General features: G+C 35.4%; 1 protein-coding gene across 1 annotated transcript in view; it reads right to left on the reverse strand.

Annotated features, from left to right (window-relative positions):
- Nucleotides 1–21,468, reverse strand: part of KCNH7 (potassium voltage-gated channel subfamily H member 7) — a 485,779-nt gene that overhangs the window by 136,697 nt on the left and 327,614 nt on the right. The window contains exon 3 of the mRNA XM_059392755.1: nucleotides 9,926–10,081. Coding sequence (XP_059248738.1) covers nucleotides 9,926–10,081 — 156 coding nt within the window. The remainder of the gene's footprint in view (nucleotides 1–9,925; nucleotides 10,082–21,468) is intronic.

Below are 21,468 nucleotides of genomic sequence, written 5' to 3' on the forward strand. Positions count from 1 at the left end.
ACTATGAAAACCCAGTTAAATATAGACCAGAAACAATTTATTCTTACTTGGTTTTCCATTGAATTATGGACTAAAAAGTAGAGAGAAACTTTAGTTCAAGCAGTCATGCAAACTAAAGGATATAGTTGGGTATCAGGAGACACACATGGGTGAAGGGAATGGGTATATTATGAAGGCCCTGAACAGAGATATTTCATCTCACAAAAGAGTAAAGGAGGTCAGATCCTGAGAAAGGTCTGTGCTAAAAGCTTTCTGAGGAGCGTTCTCAGGAGGTACTCCTGAGAAAAAGGAAGAAGACAGGATTGGGCAGAGGAAGTTAAACTCTTATGCAAATGTGATGGGGTTTCTGCTGACTCTCTGTTCTTCAGAGTGATGCCGAATTCAAGTCATGGTAACTGGCCTTTGTCTCCCTGTATAGCTAGTCTCGTGCTACCCCATGAGAAGGTCCATAACCTATGTAAGGCAGTTCCCTGTCTTTGACTACAATTCTCAATGAGGAGCAGAGCTGTGGACCCTCAGTAGCCAATATTCACAGCAGCAGGGTGAGGAAGGTGTCTGACTGAGTAGCACAGTATCCACAGTGCAGAAAAGGAACAGAAAAGGAACAATAGCCAGATTTTTGTCTAGGAAAAAACCCTATGATCTAAATTAAGTCTACTATCAGCTATTATCACACAAAATAAGGATTTGTGAGTTACTGTCTACATGCCTTTCTAAAATCATGGTATTCACACATCTGACACTTAAATTGCAAGCCTTAAAAATCACTGAGATTTTCTCCAGCCAAATAGCTCTGTATGTGCAGAAAAATGACTTTAATCTCTGAGTCAGAGAGAGCAATAGATAGAATCTGATGGGAGAAACAGGGAAGGTAATTGATATATCTGCCTTGTCTTTTTAGGGAGGAATTTCCATAGAGGCACTCTGCAAGGAGATGAATCTTTCTTACTCCTAAGTGTGTAATGAGTATATGATACTGCCCACAGGCTGCTAGAACAACCCATAATATTGTCAAAGAAGACAGCAGTTGGCAATTAGACTGGGAAAAAGGATCACTCAGTGTGAACTCAGGCCTGACTTGATTAACTTGAACTGTGGGTGACGAACATGCAGTACAGTCAGTGTGGTCCTAATGTTAGTGACCAGAAAAGATCACCAGGAAGTCCATCCATCTAGTAAACCTGAAGGTAAATTTGGGACACTTTAAAGTAGCAGATGTGGTCAGTAATGCCTTGAAAGGCTAAGACTCTTGGGAGATTTCCTCGGATGAGAGATACCACAGAAAAAGCAGCAACTTGCAATAAGGCGGTAAGTGTAAAACCAAATTAGAATCTTGAAGCAATGTGAGTCCTGACCCACTAGGGTATGGCACACATGGGTGGAAGTGAGGGAAGGTAGTGCCGCAGTAGCAGTTAGGCAGCAGTTACTGTCTGGGAGCTGCAGCAGTTACTGTCTGGGAGCTGCAGCAGCAGCAGCAGCAGCAGAGAACTTCTGGAACAGGTTCATAAATGCTGATGATGTCTGAGAGATACTGCTTTCATCCTGGCCAGGTCATCGTGAAAGCAAAGAAGCAGAAAAGACAGGTTTGGGATAAGGGAGATCAGGCAGAAAACAGGACAGGGTGATGGGCTGCTTTTAACTACCCAAGGTTAAAATATCTCAGTGAAGAGGGATTGGAAATGAAAACAAATGCCATCAGAAGTATATTTACCTAATAAGGTGTTTATGTGATAACTATGTAATACATGAATGTTTCATTTATCGATACTATTATTGTGTTTCTCTTCAATAGATTTCTTCCTTTTCCAAATGCCAAGTTAAAGAAGCCGTTCAAATTGTGTGAGCATAAGAACATCTTAAACTAGGGGGGCCTGGATGGCTCAGTCATTAAGCGTTTGCCTTCAGCTCAGGTCACCATCCCAGGGTCTTGGGATTGAGCCCTGCATCCTGTTGCCTACTCAGGGGGCACCTGCGTATCCCTCTCCCACTCCCCCCATTTGTGTTCCTTTTCTCTCTCTGTCAAATAAATAAATAAAATCTTAAAAAAAAAATAAAAGAACAAATTAAAAAAAAAAGAACATCTTAACCCAAATTGATCTGGGATGCCCATATACTCATCACACTGACAGGGATTCCCTTGATGGAGCATTCTAAATACAAACGGTACAGAAACCAGTTGCCTGAATGCAGTATGAATAGGGACCATCCTTGATTTAGATGTTGCTAGGTAACAAATGTTTCCAAATGATATGCACACGAGGACTTTCTGGCATGGATATGCTGATTTAGACAGTCATTAGGATTCATTGTTAATAGAGAGATAAAATATAATTTTTTTCAACTACCAGCAATTGTCCCAATTTTAGAAAAATGTACTTTGCCCAAATTCTAGGGGGGGAAACAGAAGATAAAGTTGATTGCAACCTGTGACTGAACTTTTCCCATATTTCTTTTAGCAATCATGTCATAGTTTCCTTTCTAGATCAAATTCAATCTTTAAAAAGAGGAAACTTTCAAACCTATGATAATAGTAAATATTAGTTGCATTGTAAAACCATTAATTAAATTCATCTGAATAATAGATTTTCTCTGTAGTAATGCTCACTGAGGGGGAAACTCTATAAAACTACTGTAGCTCTTCATCTTTGAATTAAAGAATAACTTTCAGCCCTAGTGGAGAATGGTGAAAATACTGTGAATGCCCTTTCATAATCCAGGATATAGAAAATTTCTTTGTTCCTTAGTGTGAGGTCTGAAAACTGAGATGCAAATTTAATGTAGCTGTTCAGGCAAATATGTATTTTATGTGTCAATTATTCAGAATAGTTGGGTCCAAAGCATATGAATATATTTTTAGTGGTTTAAATTAGTTAGATAATTGCCTAAATTACCAGCTGTAGTTTGCATGTATAGACTTAGCTTCAGTCAAAGCTTTTAGAGTAATTCAAACTTTTATTTTAATAAGGATAAAAGTAGAAATTCTCCTTTGATTTGGAGACAACAATTCTAATCATTTCAAAGATAATGGAATCTCCTTTGTCATACCTTAATAAGATTAAATTAGATTAAAATGTTCACTTTTGAAAAGAACTGTAAGGATAAGAGACTATAAAAATTAAACTTTATTATATTTTTACATTTAATTTCATTTAAAATATATCTTTATAGTTTTATGTAAACATTAATTAACTTATACAAACAGTTCTCATTGTGACTTGTAGTATAATCATTTATAAATTAATAAAGTTCATAGTTTTTCTGTAAATAAAAGAAACAATGTGGGTCTGTTTTCTTGTTGAGAAATATTTAAAGTTTAGTACAATGAGACTGTTTCATAGATTTTTGACAGTGATGGCAAGAGTAAATTAACTAGACTTAAATTTAGACAAAAGCTATCTTAAACTAATATAAGGAGAGTAAAAATGTTATTAAAATTTATGTGGGGATATAAGCTGAAGATCAACTTTTCTAGGGACTCAGACTGACTCTTCAATTTTAAAATAAGATAAAAATATAAAATGCATTCATTTTCTGTTTGGATGTATATTGTTATACCAAGAAATTTTTGTTTAATTGAGGTTCCCCATAAATCCCATGAAAATTTTTTAACAAACAAAATGTGTGTGTGTGTGTGTGTGTATGTGTGTGCATGAAAGGGTCAGACTGGTGATCCTAAGAGGTCTAAACCTCTACCATAAAATAGAAGATATATAAAATTCAAATATACTTACAAATTAATATGAAACTTAAATATATTTTACTTAGAATAATAAAGTGAAAGTCTCTTAAACTTGATTAGCAAAAACACATAATTTGGTTATCTTCCACACTGTGCAAATATTTCATAGCAACAGATACAAGAATAGGAAAAAACCCCTGAATTTCCCCATTCCATTAGTTCTTTTAGATGCGGTCCCCATTTAGTTGGTAGGAAAAGTACAATTTTCTCTTTCATTTGATATTGTTTCCATTCTTCAGACATTAAGGTCTTTAAAGAAACCATTAATGAGAAAAGACTTAATTATATATTTTATTTGGCATTTATATTGTTTATGTAGCAATTAATTGACTCAATTATGCAGTATTTATCAATTTGATACACTGAGCAATATAATACTCTCTTCTGTACTTGCTTCATCGCAGGGGACATAAGACACTTATTTGTGGCTTGTTCTATATCTTCAACAGAGAATAAGTTTGTGAGAAATCAGTTTTTTCCCAGAGAAAGCTGCTCACTTTAGTTGTGTAAGGTTCCTGACCCAGAAATTAGATATTTGTATTGAGAAAGGATTCACCACTTTATTTAATGCAAAACAAATCTCTAGAATTTTCTCTGTCCAATTTATCATAGTTCCTTTTTGTGATACATCTCTCTACTATGCATTTAGCTTATTTTCTATTATTTCTTTATTTTAATTTTTTTATTTTTTATAAACATATATTTTTATCCCCAGGGGTACAGGTCTGTGAATCACCAGGTTTACACACTATTTCACTTTCTTCTTGTCTGTGTTTCTTGTGTTGTCACTTCACATTTTTCTCTTTATTTTGTCTTCACTCCAGGAGAGGCAGTTACATTTACAGAAACCCACATCTTTTCAAACAAACAATAGACTTTTCCTCATTACTATCACTTAAATTCTTACTTTTGGGGTCTTGCACACACCCCCATCCTGACACACTTAAATATTTCTTATTATATAAAAATTAGGCATTTTGAAGGTTAAGATGTTTTTGCAAAAAAAAAAGCATATTAGATTTGATTTACTCATTTTTTTTTTTGTTTGGTTTGATGGTCACCACTGGAACAACAATGTTGAAATAGTTAATACCTTTATTTTACACAGGGAGTAAAGTGGTACTTTAAGGAAAAAAAATCAGGATTTTTCCCACAGTCAGAAATAATACAAAGCAGAATTTGGATAGTATTAGAAGCTACCAAGTGTAATTTTTCTCTCCAACTTTTCTGATTGATTTAACAATCAACACTTCATAAATTGACATCAAGTCAAGGAAATTCCAGAGCATGAAATGACAGAAGGGTATAATCAAATCTAATATACTGGTTGTAAACAATGGTCCTTTGTAATGCTCTGGAAATGATTTTATCTGCATATTTATATTTTCCCCAATGACTCTGTATAGGAGTGACAGCTGCAGTGTAGGGAAACCACTCATAATCACAAAATAAAAAGCAATCCTACTGAATTTGCTATGGCTTACACATGAGATGCTATTTTAATCACAGTATAAAATTGCATAGGTTATATGTTACATCCTGCAAAGCTACTGTATAGATTATCTTCCATTCAAGGAATCAGTTTCAATTCCCCATTTGTATTTCAGTTTGAAATGAATACTTTGATTTTTTTAAAAATTGGCCCCCCCTTTTTTTTTTTTTTGCGATGCTGCTATTGCACAACTCCTTTTTTCAGTTCTATTCAAGTTGCTGTACCATGCAAAATAACTGTTCTATGGGAAAATGAAGAATTTGTGAAGACAATGAAGAAATAAAATCAGGCATCCCCCAAAACAAAAGTTCTTACTGATATTCATGACCAAGATACAGGCTGTCATTACCTAAAGTACACTCCCAGGAATCATTCAATAATGACTTAATTGGTTAGTGGGAAATATAAAGAAATAAAAATAGTCATCAACTTAGAGGAACAAGACTTTGGTATTACAATAATTCTTTTAAAGTACTTCAATTTAATTTTTAAATATGTCACCTGGGAGACTGACATATTGATGATTTTTTGATAAAGAGTTTTCCCCCAAGTGTGATATTGTTCAGAGCAAGATATTTAGTATATTAGAGTCATGTTGCATTAATATAGTTCTCCCAATATTGGTTTAACAGAATATTGTACTGTCATTTGGACATATCTAAGGAAGAAACTGATTCTATGAAAAATTCTCAGGTGTTATGCATTTGATTTAGTATTCAACTTAGATTTAATGATGTACTTTGCTATCTGAGTTTATATACAGGATAACAATATTTTTCCAAATATTAAGGTATTGTGACAAGGTTTCCAGCTACCCACAGACAATAACAGATACCTAAATTCCAATTTCCTCATGGATCTTCCAAAAACCACAGAGATCAACATATGAGACAAGTAAAAATATCCATAAACTATGCCTAAAGAGTAATTAGAGACAGAGACATTACACACTTTAATTTACATATAGGCAGGGAAATGAATTCCTAAGACCAGCAGAATTGGTTCAGGAAAGCACACTACAATAGAGTTACACAGAAACTTAGTGAAGAAAGGGGGAGTACAAAGGTCTCCTTAGAGTGATGGAAAAAGTATCAAATATGGTTTACCCACAGAAGAAAAGAACACACTATGTAAGAAATATTGAGAGCAGATATGTGAACTGAGTGGTCAGAGCACTGGTTAATAAAGAGACTATAAAAAGTGACTTGAAAAGTGCACAAGACCTCAGTTAGCAGTCTTAGAAAACATTTCTTCTTTCGGGTGGGGGGTAAAGACTAGTGCTGAGGATTGAATATCTTTCACTAGAAATTTAATACCAAAACAAAGTTCTCTGACAAACTAGAAATACTGCAACAACAACAACAACAACAACAACAACAAAACAACAACAACAACAACAACAAAAGGAGAAGGAGAAGGAAATACAGAATAAGCTCATCAAGGACCTTGTTGGTAAAAATTAGGAATCAAATAATATAATTTAAATTGACCAACTGAATGGCAGAAAACCATTCTTAGGAGTGCAAAGATAAGAATTAGAGCAGATATTATTAACTAAAACTGCATGGTGGAAAGGGGAGGAAAAGAATTACAGGCTAATTTTATTCAGCTCATACTAAATCAAAATACAGTGAGGAAAACGAGAGATTAAGGACATTATATACAATTTTCTATAAAGGCAGCTACTGGAAAAAAATACAAATATTTTCAAATACCAAAACAAAAACGAAAACAGGATAAAACAAACCCAAAACCACACAGTTAAAGTTTATAAAAAAACAAAGAGAACATAACATAATGACATGCTTTAAGAGAGTATATTCAACATAGAATATGTTAGTACTAAGAAAAAACATAGTAGTTATATCAGTAAGTATAATTACCTATTTTAATTATAAATTAAAAGAGAAGTATTATTTTTTCTTATAAGAAACAAAGGAAAACCAACTCTGGAATATATTAAAAAATACAACTAAAACAAAGAAAGACTAAAAAGTGGTTTAAATATGTAATAAAGAAATAGAACTGGGAAAATCATTTAAAAAAACATAAAAGACTACTTTGCAGAATACTACTAAAATAAATTTTTAAAATCTAATAAAAGTCTGAGAAATAAGACTTTATAAAACTGGTACTAGTTGAGAGGGACAAGGGACTACTTGAATAGCCCAATCTCTGGAAAAAAAGAAAGAAATTTGTCAAAAAGCTACTCCACAAATAAGTATCAGACTTGGATGATTTCACGGGGGAATCATTCTTAACTTTTAAAGATCAGATAATCCCCAAACTATATGATAGTTCTTTAGCATGGAAAATAGAAAAGAATTTCCAAATTATTTTTGGAAGGAATTATAACATTGATACCAATACCTGATGAAATTGCACATATAAACACACACACACAAATTGCAGATGAGTCTCCCTAATGAATACTGATGTAAAAATCCTAAATTAATTTTAGATAAAGAAAATCCAACAGCGTAATAGAAAATGAAATACATCATGACCATATGTGACTCTTTTCAGAGATGTTAGTAAGACCATTAGTAAAATATATCATAAAAATAAATAGAATTGCATACCCATTTCCACAGATGCTTAAAAGGCAATGTGCAAATTTTAACACCATTCTTAATAAATATAAGTTAATGGAAAGCCTTAAAAGTCTAAAACACATACAACTCAACCCAAATGCTATCATTTGAATTAATGAAAAAACTTGCCATTCACACAAAAACCAGGAACAAGGCATGCTATTTACCATTAATTTCTATTTAATAATATGTTGGAGGTAATAGCTAGCACAAAAGAACTAGAGAAAACTATTAGATGTACAGGAATTGGAAAAAAATGTAAAATAATCTCTATTTGAGATAATAAGACACTTGAAAAATTCATGATAGTCAATGTATAAGCCACTGGAAACTAAGAAAACTCACTAAGGTAGTAGGATATAAAATTAACATACTCAGAAAAAAATCACTAGCCTTAAAAATGATCTGAAGATATAATGAAAAAGAAGATCCTATTTATAATCTCAACAATAACAAAAAGTTAAATGCCAAGTAGCAAACTAAAGAGTAAGAAAACATTGTGAACACTCCTGAAAGACAAATACTAGATTTAAAAATGAAAGTACATATAATATTCTTGTATAGAATGACTTAACACATAAAGAGGTTAATATTCCTCAAATTAATTTATAAACTTAATGCAAATCTAGTAATTTTTTTTTCCTTATCGAACAAGTCATTTCTAAAGTTCATATAGGATGCTATAGCAAGAAATAACCGCAAACCTCTGAAAATTAATGTCAAAGGGAGCATGTCATAGCAAAGATTCATTGTATATTTAAAACAATGTGATTCTGAATGATAAATAAGCTAACGAAGGAGAATAGGAAGTTCAGAAATATACTCAAGCACATAAGGAAGTTTAGTATCTGGTAATGGTAGCATCTCAAGTTATTGATGAAAAGATAGACTTTCTAATAAATGATGTTAGAACAACTGGAGAGTTGTTGATAAAATGATAAATTAAACATATACCTTGCTAAACCAAGGTGTGTGTGTGTGTGTATACCGATATAAACCAAGCTAAACTTAAAATGTAACAGAGATTCTAAAGCGATACAAGTTCTAAGAAAATAATTTTTACAACCTTGGAATGGTAATAGTAACTCAAAAATTCAGAATCAACAAAGGAAATGCTTGATAAATTTAGCTGCACTATAAACAAACAAACAACAACAAAACCTTTGCATGACGAAAATCAGGAAAAAGACAAAAAAATATTTGCTGGGAAGATGTGCCACTGATTTTACCGTTTGAAAAAAAAAAGACAAAAAATGTATGTAAGAAATGGACAGATGACAGAAAAGAAATGTCCTACTGCTTAAATATCTGAACCTCATTCATAATAAAAGAAATGTAGGGGCACCTGGGTGGCTCAGTGGGTTAAAGCCTCTGCCTTCAGCTCAGGTCATGATCCCAGGGTCCTGGAATGGAGCCCCGCATCCCATCGGGCTCTCTGCTCAGCAGGGAGCCTGCTTTCTCCCCTCTCTGCTTGCCTCTCTGCCTACTTGTGATTTCTCTCTCTTTGTCAAATAAGTAGAATATTAAGAAAAAAAGAAAGAAAAGAAATGTAAAGTAGAACTAAATGAGGTACTACTTCTCACCTATCATAATGACAATTATCGAGAAGACTGACTCATTCTGTTATCATGGCTTTGGCAGAAAGATCTATTACATTGTTGATGGTAGTGTAAAATGGTTCAAACTCTAGGGAGGGGAATTTAGTAGATGCTAAAAAATTGCATATGCATTTACCTTTTGACCTAGAAATCCCACTTATCGACTCTTCCCCTGAAAATAATTTTCCCAAAATATACATACAGGTACTCAATTCATTCTGGCATTGTTTGTAATGCCCCAAATTTGGAAACAACCTTTAAGTCCATGTAGGGGATTGGATTAACAACAGTACAACCAAGTCAAATGGCTGTAAAAGCAACTGATCAATTCTGTAAGGCACCAAAGGGTAATGACAGTTATGTTTTTTTTTTTAATTACAAAATTATAATGGAAACATATTTTGAAATCACACTCAAATGAAGAACGTATTAAAATTACTAGTAGCAGTAATATCAGTAGCAGAATATCAATAGCATTATGTACATGTTGCCTTTTACTTACGGTTTACAGTTTTGACTGGTAATATTGGGTTTACCCTCTCTGGGGAGGCAGCATTTTCTTCATCTGTCACATATTCAAAATTAATGATGAACATCATAGCCACACCCTCTTGGTTTTTCACTGGAATTATGTGAGTGTTACAAATGAAAGTGGACCCTAAGGAGATGAAAAATGAATGTTAGGTCAAAAACATGCTTTCATTTTGAAATGTTAGTAATATTAAAATTATAATAAACCTTTAGAATTTTCTATCATAAATGACTATTAAAATTTAAGAAAAATAATTTGACTTTTATTTCATATTTCATTGCATGTCTATTTACATAAAAATGTACAAATTTTGACATAAAGACCTTAAAGGCAAATTTGGGTACTTCCTTATGGAAAAACAGAACATCAAATATTATTTGTCTTCACACCTACCACTGTAATAGTATAGGGGAAAAAGCATATTCTTTAACTTTGTAGAAAAACTCAGGCTTCTTATATATATTTTGATTAATTCTGAATTTGTATAAAATATAGCTATATGAACAGAAAGATAACTCATTTGTGTCATCTTGATCTTTGTGCTAAATTATTTCTTTTTTTTTTCTTTTAATTTCCTGGGTATAAAATAGTAAGTTATTGACTCTGTATATATTCCAATACTTCTTTTCTTTTTATCTGCAAAATTCACAGTGCCCAAATTATAATGATTTTATTTGGTATGTAATCTGTTAGAAAATAAGAACAATATTTTGTATATATTACTGTGTTAATTTAATTCCTTAACCGAAAAGATGATATTCTTTTTAAAGCACAATTGTGGGGCTAATAAGATATATTTTATTAGACTTTTCTGGAAATGAGAACAAAAGAATGACTCAGTTTACAATTAACTACTGTCATCCATCCTCTAACAGAAAATCCAAGATCCAAGATTTAGAGAATTCTGTCAAGATGTTGATTTCTTTTAAATCAATTGACTTCTGACTGACTTCTTGAGCTTGATTTCTAGAACTAAGTATTTCCTTAAAGTAGCTTACATCTTTACCCTCTAGATATTTCTTTTTTTTTTAGTCATGGTAATGGAAATTTCAGGTTAGGGATTTGTTTGGGTTCAAAAGTATTTTATTTTTAAAATGCAAAACTTCAGGAAAAGTTCTCAAGCATTCAGACAATAGAGCAATTTTTTAACTTTTTTTTTTTTGACTAGCTGGAACCATTGTGAATCTTGAGGAAAATGGTGGTTCAGTGCAGAGAGAGGAGCAGGTTGGGAGCAAGCTGGACCTGGATACAGAGGGAGCTGTGAGAAAGTGAGAGATCAGGAGCCTGAGGCCAGGGCATTGTCAAATAACAGGAAGAATGTAGTTGGAAGCTCAACATCCCTAAGACCAGTGGACTAGTATTCCAAAATGGTGTCCTATGTGTGCTATAACTATTAAAAACAAAGTAAGTGTGAGAAAATTCTTTCCTCTTTTTTCATCCCTAAAACCTGGCTCCTACTGCCAGAGCTGAGAACAAAGACTATTGCTAGTATTGCTATAGACTGAGACATCACAGATGGAAGAGCTTTGGAGGGTGGGCCTAGAGATCTACTTGCTATTTATGAAATTGTTTGTATGAGTGAACATGTTCTAATTTCTAAGGAACTGACTTACAAAAACACTTTTAGAACATGGACTCTTGGTTAGTTGGGGAAGTCTATGTGCTAATTATGATTCAGATTTTTAAATGTCAATAGCCTGCCAGATTTGAAGTGTAGAAGATCTTATTTATAATTAATCTCGTATTTTCTATAAATACGGCCATGGTTTTATAGATGTTGAAAAGTATGTCTTAAGAATGACATGCTGCACCTTCATAGTCTTCAGCTATATCTTCGATTCATTTAATAAAATAGTTAGCTAGAAGACTTGTCATAGTTTCCATGGTAACAAACGGGATGACTTTAGTAAACAGAAAATAAACAATTTAAGACCTTTCCATTAGAACTAAAAATAGAATTGCTTCAGGCCAGGCATTACAATACAAACTGGCTAAACAGAAAGACTGAGAAGATGCTAGAAATAGCCATTGTGTATTCTGCTAATGAACCAAAATACATATTGATTTAACCACTTAAAATGAGATTTCTTGGATCATTTAGAATATCATTGTGAATTCACTGATTTGTTACTTAGCAGTTTCAAATATTCCAACAATTGAAGTGTATTGCTGATTGTACCACAAGATATAAAGCACAGATTTTTAAAAAATCAATAAATAAAAGATGTGGGAATAGAGATCTAATAGGTTGGTAATAGAGCATAGTAATTTCGCTTCTGGTAATAGGGGCAAAATCACGTATTGCAATACTAATGCTTGTAAATTTACTGGCTAGTGCTAAAAATCATAAAACTATAGTGCTTTATAAAAAAGTTCAGTTATATGCATTGTCTCCATAGCATATTGAATATATGTAATTAATCTGGGATTTACTGCCCACTAGCATTGTTTCCTGTGTGTTTCTATTAAGCAATATATCTCCTCTAAAGTCAACTGAAAATTCACATTTACAATTTTTTCCCTTTTAGTTTTTGGATTTAATGTCTCCATCAATCTTGCAAAGCATCCTGGAAAGCAGATATTGAAAGGAGATAAATGGAATTTAAAAGAGAAGGAGAATTAAATACATTTTATAGAGAAAAAACTTTTTAGCTTGCATCATTCGCAAACTCCCAAGTTCTGTCAAGGTATTACTTTTGTAAAGTAACATTCTTTTAAGAAGGCATTACTGTGTGCTCCTAAATACTGTTCTTGAATGCAACATTGGGAAAAAGAGAAATGGAAATACGATCCAGCAAACACTAATCTAGCAATGAAGAAAAAAACCAGGCACACTCAATAATATGTAAATTAGAGAACAAAACCAATCTAGAAAGAAAAAGTTCAATCACCTTGTTAAAATGAATCAGTATTCAAATGGAATTAATAGTGTTTGTTAAGAAGCTTATTTACAATAAGATTATCTAATAATTTTACAATTATACATGCAATTATACAAATATTAGTTAAACCCAGGTTCATTTCCATGTTTTGTCTCCTGAGTAAAAACATTCTCAAAACCAGGAAAAGCTGCTTAGGAGAATAATGCTCATTATAATAAAATGTCTAGTATGTTAATTTTTAACTGTGGCCATACAGCAAACAAACTCAGGTAATCTGAATAATTTTTGTTTTATTAATAAATTGGTGGTATATTCCTAGCTTTCTCATTTAAAAATAAAAGACCAGGACTCCTCCCTTTGAGCTACTTTAAAGACGTTTTATTCTACTGTTTTTTAAAAATATATTTTATTTATTTATTTGACAGAGCACACATAGGGGGAGCTGCAGGCAGAGAGAGAAGGAGAAGCAGGCTCTACACAAAGCAAGGAGCCCAGTGAGGGCTTGATCCCAAGACCCTGAGGTCATGACCTGAGCTGAAGGCAGGCACTTATTCAACTGAGACACCCAAGCATTCTATTCTACTGTTTGTATTCACAGGGCATACATATGTCCCCTAAAATCAATAAATGTGTATTGAGTACCTAGTGTTGGGTCACACACTGGTCTGGGTTCCCAGGTGGTGATGACAAAAACAGCAATAAATAAACCAAAGCTTCTGCTCTTATGGAATTTACATTATCATAATATATAAATGAATAGACACCTAATATATGAAGTAAAAATAAGTACAATGAAGGAAGAGAGAGCAGAATAAGAAGATAGATCATAATAGTAGTAAGGGGATGCATTTCTTTTGAAAATGACATGTAAGCAAAGACATAAAAGAAGCAATGGTGTTCACTGTGTGGTCCATGGATAGAGTGCAGGAGGCAGAGAAAACTGCAAGTACAAAAGTCTTCAGTTAAAAGCAGGGTTGTAAGCTCAAGGAACAATGTGGAAGCCAGTGTAGCTAGTGCAGTATGTTGGTTGTTGGGTAGGATGTGATTGAAAAGTAGGTAAGATTGTAGGAGGAGTAGGAAACCACACCATGTAGAAAGCTCATGCATGGATTTGGAACTTTCTTCTCAGTTACACAAGAAGGTTTTTGTGCAGAGGCTGACATGATTTGACTTAAAACTACCCCTCTGACTTCTGTGTGAAAAATAGCTTGGTATACCAGCACAAAACCAGGGAAGCCAGTAGGAAAATATCACACTAATACTGACAAGCAGTAAGAGTGTCTGGACCAGGGTGGTGCTGAAGATGGTGAGAAAGGGTCTGTTTGAGATGGTTTTCAAGGTAGGGATTATAGGGCTTGCTGGTGTAATACATGGCATGTGCGGGAATGAGAGGGGTCACAAACAAGTCCAATCTTGGAGGTTGAGAAAGTGGAAGAATGGAGATGCTTATTTATTAAAATGGGGAGGACTGTGGAAAGAGGTGGTTCTGGGAATTGTGTAAATCTATAGGTTTGGGTTATGTTAGGTCTGTGGTTGCTTATTAGATATCCAAATGCAGATGTCTAGAAGGCAGTTGGGTATAGGACACTGCAGTTTGGTTCAGGGATTGATCCAAGCCAGACCTATGAACTTGAGAGTAATTAGGAAATGGATTATATTTAAAAATAGTACAAGGTCATCTAGGGAACAAATAGAGAAGTTGGATTTTGAGCTCAACATTAAGGGACTACAACATCAAAGAAGGGAAGATGAATAACCAGAGAACATTGTAGAGGAGACATAGAAGTGAGAAGCAAATTCAGAGTCTAGTGCACTGGGGGTTAAGAGAAGAAAGTATTGCTAGAGGAGGGCATGAATCAACTACAAAAAACTTGCTAATAGGCTCAGTGAGGGCTAAGAAAAGATCAAGTCAAGGGTAACTTCTTTTAGTAGATTAGGTAGATTAGGGGCTAGGAAATTATTTGGAATACATGTAAGAATGAACAAGAATAGAAGTGTACAGTGGGTGCCTGGCTGGCTCAGTTGGTAGAGCAGGTGACTCTTGATCTCAGGGTTGTGAGTTCAAGGTCTACATTGACTACAGAGCTTACTTTAAAATAAATTCTTAAAAAAAAAAAAAGAATAGAAGTGTACACAATTACAGGAAAGTCTTTTGAGGTGCTTTACTAAAAAGGTGATCAGAAACTGGGGCTGGTAACTAGAAAAGATTTTGAAGTGATCAGACATTGGATTTTTTGGGTTGAGAGACACTACAGCATATTTATATACAAATGGAATTAATGTGTTTATTGATTACATTTCAAATTTTTGTTGCATAACAAAATTCGGTATTCGGTCCCACCATTTGGTAAGGTCAGTAAAAGTCTAATAGTAATTTACAGGACAGTAGTTTTCTGATTTTTGTTTCCTTAGTCAAGTGCAACTCGACTTTAGTGTTAATTAATTTTCCATGTTTTTGAACTTGTAGAAAATAGTTTATAATCTATTGCTTGAGAGTATCACTCTGTAACCAGAGTGTCTGAATCTGAATCCTGGCTCCATCCTTTAACTGCTGAGTAAATGTATGGTTTTAGAAATGCCACAGCAACTCAGTTTACTCTTCTGTACAATGAAGGGGATTCTTACTTCATAGAATTGTTCTGGGGACCAAATGAATTAATACCTGTGTACTTTGATATTAGAATAGAATTCTCCCTTTCTCAATTTTCACTCATGTGATATGCTAATAACTATCAAGGAACTAAAGTGAGAACAATGTCTTTCCAATTCACACATGCAGATTGTGAAGGAAATAGCTATAGAGCCTTTATATCCAGGATGTTAGAACAGTTAGGGAGAGGAGAATGGTGAGAGGATTGGGGAAGTGATCTTTTTGGAGAGGACTGGCCCATTGCTGGAGCTTCCCTCCTTCCACCCTCAAGTGCTACCACTTTCCAAGGCCAGGCCTAATTAAGGGATTTTAAAGGCCCCCTCTAGGACCTTTGGAATATGTTTTCTGAAGATGAGAGACATGGACAATTGGTATTTGAAAGCTATGTGGATGAATGGTAGGTCATAGTGGGAACTCAACCATGAGGGTGTAGAGGGATGAAAAGGAACAACCTCTCAATTTCTGTGGCAGAGACAATGGGAATAATTATTGGGACAGGCAGGTATAACCAAGTATTGGCAGAAGGGCCTCAAGGTCAAGTCTTCTGGACCAGGAGTGGGCACAGGGTCCTCCAGGGATGGGGATGAAGGAACTGCAGAGGAAGAGAGAGATAGCAAACTACCAGACGCTGGAGGCCAAGGAAGAAATAGGCAAGAAACTCCAGAGTGCAGGGATAGAACCAGCAAGGGAAGGAACCTGAAGGGAGGCAGAGTCCTGCAAGAGTTCTGAGGAGCCTATCTAGGAAAGACAGTGTCAGCTCTGCCCTTTGGACAGATCCAGAGAAGGTAAATACAACAGCCAAGTATGGACTACCCTGCTCTATAATCTTTCTGCCTTCAATGTCCACAATTGCCAAACTATGGATAGAAGCTAGATGTCCATCAACAGATGAATGGATAAAGAAGATGTGGTATATAGAGACAATGGAACACTATGCTGCCATCAAAAGAAATGAAATCTGGCCATTTGCGATGATGTGGATGGAACTAGAGGGTATTATGCTTAGTGAAATAAGTCAATCACAGAAAGACAATTATATGATCTCCCTGATATGAGGAAGTTGAGAGGCAACATGGGGGGGTTGGGGGGTAGGCAAGGAATAAATGAAACAAGATGGGATTGGGAGGGAGACAAACTATAAAAGACTCCAAGGTGAAATATGATGCACTTGCTCTTATCAAGGAGGAGCATCATGAAATATATTAGTTTCACATAAGACTGTTAAGGACATAATGGATTACTAGTCTCAGGAAATTATTTTTTAAAGGGGAATAGTGAAAAACAACACTTAACTCAAGATGAACTCCAATGTAGCCTCCATGTAAAAGAAATATTTTGGTTGTATAGATAAGACCATCCAGATATCTCTCAACTCATACCATATATGTAATTGCCTGCTGATATCGATATCACTATAGAACAGAAGACCATAATGAAGTCCCAAAACAGAACTAGAAGAAATTTCTATGATTGGAGAGTTCATGGGCCATTGTTTAGCCATTTAATTATTTTCAACAGATGTTTTCCCACTCTTGATAAGAAGAGCAAATACATAGGCACTTCATTTGTACTCATAATCCACTTCAAGAATGCACTGCAGAATAACTGAGTTGTGAAAATGTTCCATTTATAGCACATTTATAACCAGACTGTAAGCTTCCCAAAGACAAGATGTTATCAGTCCATGCACACAAACCTCAACATATTACAGGAGTTCAGTGAATATTTGCTGGCTACTTTTCTTTCTTCCTGATAGTGAGTTGTTTGTGAAAAGCTGCCCACAGGAGATGACCCTTGAGCTAGGCCAGAGCAGCATTTGTGACTGTGGTGGGTAGTGGCCTACAGTCTTAAGAAGATGGATTTGAGTTATAGAGAGAGACTTGGGTTCTAAACTTGATGAGTTATTTCATTTCTCTTTGTCTTGTCTTAGCTTTTTCTTGCACATTCAGAACACCTATACTTCTCTTTTAAAGTTGAAGCATGAAATGAGAGGATGCATTTAGAGTTTGGTTCCTAGCATAGAGTAGGGTGCCTAACATAGAGTAGGTACTCACAAATGGTAGCTTATGGGAATGTAATCTTTAATACATTTTAGTAGGTGTAGAAACTGAATATACCTAAAGTGTTACTCTTATAAGAGGCAAGGGAATGTGGGGCTTAAGCTTTTCAGGCTGAGTAAGAGTAAACTTGGAGAAGAAGGAAGTTTCATGGAAAAGAAACATGCATAATTTAAACCAATTTCACTCTAACAACCAATTATTCAGAAACCACTGTGTGCCAGGCACTGTTCTAAATGTTACAGGTTCAACAACAAACAAAATTTAGCTAAATCCCCTCATGTAGTTTATGATCTAGTGGAGTTGGGGGAGACAGAAATAAAAAAAAAATACAGAATAGATTGAAGAGTGATAGTATCATTGAACACCAGAGAGAAAATAAAGAAAGGGGTAGTGAGTGCTGTGAATAGGGAAAGGTCTGTAACTTTTAGTAGAGTAGGAAAGGCCTCTCTGAGAAGGTTACATCTGAATAAAGAACTGATGAAGTTGAGAAGTGAATTATGAAGGTATCTGGGGAAAGAGGTAACAACACATGTGAAAGCCCTGCCTGGTGTGGGGCTGAATTACATCCTCTAAAATTCATGCACTGAAGCCCTAACCCCAGTGTGACTGTATTTGGAGACAGGACTTACAAGGAGGTATTTATGGCTAAATGAGGTCATAACAGTGTGGCCCTAATCCAAAAGGACTAGTGTCCTTGTAAGAAGAAGAAGAGATACTAAGAGTGTGTGTACAGAGAGGAAAAGCCATGTGAGGAACCAGTGAGAAGGCAGCCCTCTGTAAGTCAAGTAGAGAGTTTTCACCAGGGACTAAACCTGCCAGCACCTTGATCTTGGACTTTGAGCCTCAAGAACTGTGAGAAAATGTATTTCTATAATTCAAGCCACCCAGTCTGTAGTACTTCTTTATGGTGGCCTTAGCTTATTGGGATAAGCCCTGAGGCTGAGGAGCAGACAGTCAGTGTGGCTAAAACCAATTAAGCTGAGGGGAAAGTGGTGAGAGATCCAGGGCTGAGCGACAACAGAGCAGGAAGAGGGGAGAGCAGCAGCAGAACAAACCCCCTGTGGGCACTGTAATGCCTTCCACAGAAAAAGGGAAGCCACTGAATGGATTTAAGAAAAGGGAAGTGATAGCCTCTGGCTGCTGTAAAGACATGGACACATGAAGCACTTAGTTTGCTAAGCAACTTGATCTGAACAGATTAACAGTATACCAGGTTATATCACATGGAACGGGAAGTGATGGAGGAGGCTTTGAGGGGTAGAAGGTCATGTTGTGAAAGTCTTCAATGTTCCTGGAATTCAGTCTTTTGAGGTTGTGGGAACAGTGACTTGTTTTAATCCTAAGAGTATCTTCAAATGCACAGAAATCAGTTGCATTTCTCTACACCAACAGCAAGACAGAAGAAAGAGAAATTAAGGAGTCAATCCCATTTACAATTGCACCCAAAACCATAAGATACCTAGGAATAAACCTAACCAAAGAGACACAGAATCTATACTCAGAAAACTATAAAGTACTCATGAAAGAAATGGAGGAAGACACAAAGAAATGGAAAAATGTTCCATGCTCCTGGATTGGAAGAATAAATATTGTAAAAATGTCTATGCTACCTAAAGCAATCTACACATTTAATGTAATTCCTATCAAAGTACCATCCATATTTTTCAAAGAAATGGAACAAATAATGCTAAAATTTATATGGAACCAGAAAAGACCTCGAATAGCCAAAGGGATATTGAAAAAGAAAGCCAACGTTGGTGGCATCACAATTCCAGACTTCAAGCTCTATTACAAAGCTGTCATCATCAAGGCAGCATGGTACTGGCACAAAAACAGACACATAGATCAATGGAACAGAATAGAGAGCCCAGAAATAGACCCTCAACTCTATGGTCAACTAATCTTCGACAAAGCAGGAAAGAATGTCCAATGGAAAAAAGACAGCCTCTTCAATAAATGGTGCTGGGAAAATTGGACAGCCACATGCAGAAAAATGAAATTGGACCATTTCCTTACACCACACACAAAAATAGACTCAAAATGGATGAAGGACCTCAATGTGCGAAAGGAATCCATCAAAATCCTTGAGGAGAACACAGGCAGCAACCTCTTCGACCTCAGCCACAGCAACATCTTCTTAGGAACAACGCCAAAGGCAAGGGAAGCAAGGGAAAAAATGAACTATTGGGATTTCATCAAGATCAAAAGCTTTTGCACAGCAAAGGAAACAGTTAACAAAATCAAAAGACAACTGACAGAATGGGAGATGATATTTGCAAACGACATATCAGATAAAGGACTAGTGTCCAGAATCTATAAAGAACTTAGCAAACTCAACACCCAAAGAACAAATAATCCAATCAAGAAATGGGCAGAGGACATGAACAGACATTTCTGCAAAGAAGACATCCAGATGGCCAACAGACACATGAAAAAGTGCTCATATCACTCGGCATCAGGGAAATACAAATCAAAACCACAATGAGATATCACCTCACACCAGTCAGAATGGCTAAAATAAACAAGTCAGGAAATGACAGATGCTGGCGAGGATGCGGAGACAGGGGAACCCTCCTACACTGTTGGTGGGAATGCAAGCTGGTGCAGCCACTCTGGAAAACAGAACTGCCCTATGACCCAGCAATTGCACTATTGAGTATTTACCCTAAAGTTACAAACATAGTGATCCAAAGGGGCACGTGCACCCGTTTATAGCAGCAATGTTTATAGCAGCAATGTCCACAATAGCCAAACTATGGAAAGAACCTAGATGTCCATCAACAGTTGAATGGATCAAGGAGATGTGGTATATATACACAATGGAATACTATGCAGCCATCAAAAGAAATGAAATCTTGCCATTTGCGACAACATGGATGGAACTAGAGCGTATCATGCTTAGCGAAATAAGTCAAGCAGAGAAAGACAACTATCATATGATCTCCCTGATATGAGGAAGTGGTGATGCAACATGGGGGCTTAAGTGGGTACGAGAGGCTTAGGGAAGAGAATTAAGTTCAAAAGATATAGATGTTATTTATTTGAAGAGGCAGAAGGTACACTTAGAAAAACTATTTGTTGGGGTGCCTGGGTGGCTCAGTCATCAAGCATCCACCTTCAGCTCAGGTCATGATCCCAGGTCCTGGAATCGAGCCCTGCATCGAGCCCCACATACGGCTCCCCGCTGGGTAGGGAGTCAATTCTCCCTCTCCTACTCCCCCTGCTTGTGTAACACCTCTCACTGTTGTCTCTCTCTGTCAAATGAATAAATAAAAATCTTAAAAAACAAAAACAACAACAAAAAAACTATCAACAAGAATAATGGAATAGCCCATGGTTTAGCGAGCCTTACGGTTTGGGTCAAATGGGACTGTTTACTGGGAGGCAAATATTCTAATACTTGCCTATTTCTCTTATTTCCCCAGTCACATGGTTACATCTAAAGAAAGCTGACTAAGTGAAAGCAAATTGGAAGAAGTCATGTGAGCTAAGAAAGACATTTTATACAGAACCATTATTAACAAAAAGACTGAGCTGGCAAAAATTTGTCAATGCACCTAACAATACATTAGGCATAAAAAAGAAACAACATAATAATTACCAACACATACAGTTTTAACCTCACAATCAGAGATACAATGAAATCATAGCAATTATGAACATACTTAGATAGTTGATGAAGTTGACAGAGTAACACGGGACCAGCAGTACCTTCACAGAATATCCAGGAAGGATTATATAGATGCCTTTCATTCGAAAAATGAATAACTAGCCCAATTTACACAATGCTCTTGTCACATTCACATTCTGGGTGGTAGTATTAGCACTGTCTGAGATGTCAACAGTATGAATAATTTATTTATTTATTTATTTATTTTTTTTTTAGCCATTAATTTTTTATTTTTTATAAACATATATTTT

Source organism: Mustela nigripes, chromosome 3 (genome assembly GCF_022355385.1).
Source record: "Mustela nigripes isolate SB6536 chromosome 3, MUSNIG.SB6536, whole genome shotgun sequence".
NCBI classification, from domain to species: Eukaryota; Metazoa; Chordata; class Mammalia; order Carnivora; family Mustelidae; genus Mustela; species Mustela nigripes.